The sequence below is a fragment of the Camelina sativa genome, chromosome 7 (assembly GCF_030686135.1).
Source record: "Camelina sativa cultivar CO46 ecotype springtype chromosome 7, ASM3068613v1".
Lineage (NCBI taxonomy): Eukaryota > Viridiplantae > Streptophyta > Magnoliopsida > Brassicales > Brassicaceae > Camelina > Camelina sativa.
Window position 1 is genome coordinate 17,622,151 of NC_141886.1, and position 6,000 is coordinate 17,628,150.

Sequence of the window (6,000 nt, forward strand, 5' to 3'; positions counted from 1 at the left end):
TTATGTATGTTTAACATAAAGAAGAGCCAAATTACACACATATATCGTTTTTAGTGATCTTTAGCTTATGTCTAGATCCTTGATCGGCAGATTGTGTGTGGTGGTACTTCACGATGGGTAGCTTTGGGAATACGTACATATAAAAGAATGGAAAACAATTTGTGTAATGTCAATGGGTGTCATGTGTTACAATTGACTTATTACTACGAAAGGGTGTGAGTAAAAGACGTAAGTTGTGGGAGAGAATACAACTGTTACCTACGGTTACGTAGAGTAGTAACGTCAACAACTATAGAAGTGTGTATGTTTTTTTTTTTTTTACATCTGAAAGCTTTATTATTACCAGAAAGTGTGATCCTCATTGAGGAGGTTTACAATAAAACTAGGAATATAATAAAAGCTGTTAAAACAAGAATTGTTTGGAAGTGGTTGTTTGGCTAATCGATCGGCGACCTGATTATAATTTCTTCTCGTCCAAGAATTTTTTCTCCCAGTAATTAATGTGTATGTTTTCTTATGTAAAAATAGTCGAGAATAATAGAGAAATTTTCCATTTTTTCATTCTTTGTTTTTGAAACAAAACAACCCGACTATGTACTTCACGTACATTATATTGTATCATATTTTGATTGTATTACATTTGATTTAACTAACTAAAAAAACAATCAAATAATGACACGTATATTGTAAACTAAAAATTATAGAAGGAATGAGCTTTATGGAATATGCAATATGAATATCAACTACAACCATGGGTATAATTATCATATGTTTCAACTACATATACGGATCTAGCATATATTTTACCACCAAAATATGTTTCACTTATTCATCTTTTACATTTGAAGTATGTATGATATCTATCACCAATACACCCCGGTAACCTGTAATATATATTTACGAACACATTAGACACTTATACAATTGTTGACTCTAAATTTTGTTTAAATGAATATATGAAGTACCATTAAGTGTGATTTTTCTACGAAAAACTAAGATAAGAAAATTAAATATACGTGATTGCTATATCAAACAAAAAAACAAAAAATAAAGTAGTTAATGTACATATTCGAGAATAACAATACAAACATCATATTATATATGTGTTAAGCTTAATAATATTATTTACATATTTTCATATATGAATTAAGGAAGCTAAAATATAAACATAGAGTTGAAATCTTATTATATAAAATATAGTTTAAAAGTTACTTATTAAAAAGATTATGACACATGTCAATTATATTGGTAGGATGTCAACATGTGTCAGTTCTAAATTTAATAAAATATTTTCTTTTTTAAATGCAAAAGTTCTTAACCTATCATATATAAATAAATCTATATATAAGTAACAACAAATAATTATTTATATATGTAAAAAGTTATACTAATTTCTAATTATTAACCTAATCCTGTAAAAATTAAACTAATTTCTAAATATATATATATATATATAAAGTTTGGTTTCAAAGTTAGCCACCAACATGATCGCGACATATGTAAAATTTGAGAATTAATCTTAGATAAAAAGAAAATTAGCAATTTTATTAAATAAATTATAAAAATTAAGTTAATCTTTAATGTGATCATAACATATGTCAAGAAAATTAGCAATTTTATTAAATAAATTGTAAAATTTGAGTTAATCTTTAATGTGATCATAACATATGTTAAATTATCGATTTAAGATATTGACACATGTCAAACTATGTCGTTCACGTGATTATGACATGTTTTATTATACAAAACTTTGTTTCAAATTTAGCCGTTAACATGAACGCAAAATGTGTCAAGTCTATCAATAAATTTTGACACGTGTCAAGAAAATTTAGAAGAGTTTGATTTTCAAAGTTAAGTTATAAATTTATGATGTTGACATGTGTTAATTTATTGATATGAGATTATGTTGAAATATGTAAAAATTAAATATTTCATTTTTCTGTTATATATTCTCAAAAATATTCTATAAGAGATTACAACACGTATAAAAGATAGTATATATCATGTTTTAATTTAAAATATTACAGATCCGCAATGACTTAAATAAAAAAAGTTATATGTTTTTATTTGTATTTCCTTTTCTGTTAAGGATATGAACGATCAATATTTGTTTATTACTTTTTTTATTTTTAGTTTTCTTATGTTTTTAGTATGTTTAGATTTCACATTATTTAGTTCAATTGTTTTAATTTTTTCGTTAGTTCAGTTTGATTTTTAATTAGAAATATGATGATTTAAGGTATCTATATTTTTTAATTTATTTTTTAGATAAGGAAAGCTAGATCAATATTTCGTTATTCTTTAAAAATATCTATATTTAGATTTTATTTTGGTGTAGATTTTTTTTGTTTTATTATAGTTTCTATTTTTATATATCTGAGTTATCTAAGATTCATATACCATCGTACTTATAATTTTTTATATTTTTTTATATCAAATATACTTTTTTATTTTTCTCAACTTTTATTGGGTCATAAACCCATTGCAATCGTGTAAGTATTTTACAAAAGTATTATTGATGTCAAATAAAATTTTTCAATATTATTAACTATAGAAACTATGTCACAAAATAATTTTAATGGTAAAAAGAACTATGTCAAAGTGAAAGTAAAGGGACATGATTTTTTTAATTTGTTTATAAAGATATTTTATATGTAGCGATAAAGAGCATAATTTTAAAATAAAATGTTTTTTTTTGTGTAAGAACATAGAGTAAAATTGTACGTGGTATCTTATAAGATGGTGCTTTAACGGGTTGCTTGTATGTAAAATATTGTTTTGAATAAGTTGTAGAACGTTTGAAATTTGGCCATAATAATATTTGTAATGATGAATGTTCGGCAAAAGTTTTAATGGCTGATAATTTAGTTTAAATTATTGTAATAGTTTTTATAATAAATTTTAAATAGAAATTGGTGTATTAACATGAATATGATTTTTTCTAACTAAAAATATTTATATATTTATTTCTAAAAGATAATTTTGACTTACAACAAAATATTAAAATATTCTTATAAAAATTTATTTTTCTTGGACAATTTTAAAATCTGCACATCGTGCATGCCCTATTCTAGTGATGTATAAATTATCAATCTCAGATATTCATAATTAAAAAGAAAATTCAATCTTGATAGTTAGAATTTTTATGTGTTGTATTCTCAGTGTAAGAGTTTATTATCATGGAGAACCATAGTCTTCTCATTTTCTATATTTATTTCTTTCTTTTATCTTTTTACCTTTTTTTTTTTGTTCTTCAAGAATGATTTTTCATTGATTTTATTTTATTTTAGTCATTATTAACCACATTGTCTCTTTTGTAGAAGTGCAAACCAAAACGAAACTAATTGGACTACATGTGAAGCATCCATGGATATAAGAAGTTGAATCCTCAAAGAGATTCATCACATCAATTCAATGTCAATCATAAATTTATAAGGACATTTTAAGCATAGCTTTTCAACCAACAAAAAAGAACCAAAAACATTGACTCTAAACCAAAACCAAACAAAAGTTTTGCTTGTTCCAACTATATGTATCCACAATAAGAAAATTTGGCTTCTTCTTTGCTGATAAATGAAAAACCAAAATTAAGAAACTTTGCTTCTTCTTCTTGCTCTTCTGAGTAAATAATAAATGATGAAATAGATGCCAATCCAATTGCACTAGCTCAAAAATTCTCTTTAATCTACATGAAGTCAAAGTCGTCCATGGCATCATAAGGACCAGCCACTAGATCGTCATTGGGCTTATCTATAATCAATTGTTTCTTCTTCCCACCTGATGAACCAATGCAAAACCATTTTGTTGGTCACAAAAATGGATTCAGAATAAAGATAAACCAATATAGGCAGCGGCATGAACGAAGCTATAGACAAAACTGGAGACAGAATTTAGAAAGTGACTGTTAGTGCACATACCCGTCTTCTTTTTGCCTGCAGCAACTTCTTTCTCCGCCTTTAGTTTTTCATTTGTTATCGCTGTAATGGACGATGCAACATCTTTAACATCTGCTGCTTTCATGTTGGTCAGTGAAAGTCTCATGATTGCTTTGAGTAGCGCAATATAGTGATAACTTTTCTGCAACAGAAACCAAAAAATATGATTTTTCACATGCCATGAAACTCTGTTATAGGCCAACAAGAATAAAGGTGCAAGACAGAATACAGCATACCTCATATGGTTTAATCCTATGAGAAATCATTTCAGCATATTCCAAAAAATCGCTTTCAGACTTGGGGATAAACATATCAAGGCTTTTTCCTTCATCCTTCACTCCAAAGAGTTCAGCAGTTGACCTATAGTCAGCTTCCTCAACAAGCCTGTGATAAGAACATGACACATCAGACCACACAGACCTTCACAACATTTGTGTGTGTGGGAAAGAGAAGTAGTTATAAACTCTTACCTCTGCTGGCGAAGTTTCTCAGCTATAGGATCTAGAGATTCTTCCTTTGGTGATTCTTTTGGGACTTCAACTGCTTTACCCTTCTTTCCAACAGTTTTCTTAGGAGCCTTCTCTGGAGCAGGCTTTACAACAGGCGGCTACACACAAAAAAACAAGAGATGGAAACGTAAATGAAAAACGTTCTGATCCTCAAACCAAATTATGCATAGCCAATAGAAAAACATTTCTTTAGAGTAAAAACGAAGTAATAATACCAGAGCAGGTTCATCATCATCCTCCCATGAATCCTTGATCTCATTTTCATCCACATCTTCATCATCCCAGTTACTTTTAAGTTCAACTTTTGCTGGAAGTGGTGCAATTTTCTCATCCTCTGAAATCAGAAAACAAAAGAACCTTAAGAAACACAACTCCAATAGACTAATGTAAAACTCATCACCTTGAAGTAAATTATATTCAGACACACATAAAAGAATATAAGAGAGGACACTCTAGAGCATAGTCTTACCCCAGTCATCCATATTTGCTGCCACTTATCGACCACAAAGACAAGCTTCTATCTGAGAAAACCTGCCAGAAACATACCAATTCAATCCAAATTATGGTGGAGCAAACAATTCTCTTTCAGCTTTGCTGCTAACACCCAACTTATCATCATAGCCAGAAGAGCATACACATACCATTACTTTAAAAATCAATTTCACATGCCAAGAAGAACAGCTATATATCTAAACTTGACCACAAGTTTCATGACATAAACCTTTAAAGGATTCAACTTTTGATAATCGTAATCATAGTAATCGATAAAAAGATGATTTTTTATTTTTTATTTGATAAATTTCGAAACTTTTACCATGAATTTAGGGAAATCTTAAATCTAGTCTTAAATCGTAAAGCATGTACAATTAAGAAATTGAAATCAAAAATCATAAATTGGAGCAATTCGATAGAAACCCACCAATAGAATCAACATCTAAGAAGTGAATTTTAACTGAGAAAGGAGAAACCTTTAAAGAGAAAACATACCGAGAAAAGGGTTTTTGTAGCAGAGGAAGTGAAATCGCAAAAAAGATTCGAAGCGTTTCGTTGGGATTGTGAAGTCTCCGATGTGGTGGTTTAGTTTTCAGAGGTGTACAAAGAGATTTTTTATATGTGCGTTGTTGTTTTTTTACCTTTTCTTGTTTGGATTTAGGTTTTTTTTTTTACCTTTTCTTGTTTGGATTTAGTTTTTTTTTTTTTTTTAAATAACATCAGATTTAATGCTTTTTTTTTTTAATAACATCAGATTTTATGCCTTTTTTTGTTTTTTAATCAAATATGGCATTTTTTTTTTAGCTCTTCCAATTTGAGGGGGAAAAAAAAACAAGAAAAGTGTAAAGAGTAGTAGACCGACCTGAGGCCAAAATCTCAAAATTTTGAGTATTTTTAAAGGGTATATGGACTACATAGCACAAGAAAAAATTAGTTTGACCCAAATTGAGCAGTTAATTGCTAAGTTGGATTATTTTCATACTTAAAATTAGGTATTAGGTCTGGACACTAATATTCATTATCTGTATTCGATCTGTTACTCGGTTCGTATTCATCCCGAAAAA

The 6,000-nt window shown here is 28.2% G+C and overlaps 1 protein-coding gene across 1 annotated transcript; it reads right to left on the reverse strand.

The window, feature by feature from the left end:
* Positions 1–3,350: 3,350 nt before the first annotated feature.
* LOC104701197 (uncharacterized) lies at positions 3,351–5,666 on the reverse strand. Its single transcript, XM_010416846.3, has 7 exons — positions 5,432–5,666; positions 4,914–4,975; positions 4,660–4,778; positions 4,406–4,542; positions 4,172–4,319; positions 3,918–4,077; positions 3,351–3,777 (listed from the first exon to the last, which is right to left on the reverse strand). Exons 2-7 carry the CDS (start codon positions 4,924–4,926, stop codon positions 3,686–3,688), a joined length of 669 nt encoding a protein of 222 aa, XP_010415148.1. The 5' UTR covers positions 4,927–4,975; positions 5,432–5,666; the 3' UTR covers positions 3,351–3,685.
* Positions 5,667–6,000: the final 334 nt, after the last annotated feature.

Coding starts and splice junctions, on each gene's coding strand:
- LOC104701197 (XM_010416846.3), bottom strand. Junction 4,320..4,405: donor GAGAAACTTCGCCAGCAGAG/GTAAGAGTTTAT, acceptor TTCTTATCACAG/GCTTGTTGAGGAAGCTGACT. Junction 4,078..4,171: donor ATAGGATTAAACCATATGAG/GTATGCTGTATT, acceptor TTTCTGTTGCAG/AAAAGTTATCACTATATTGC.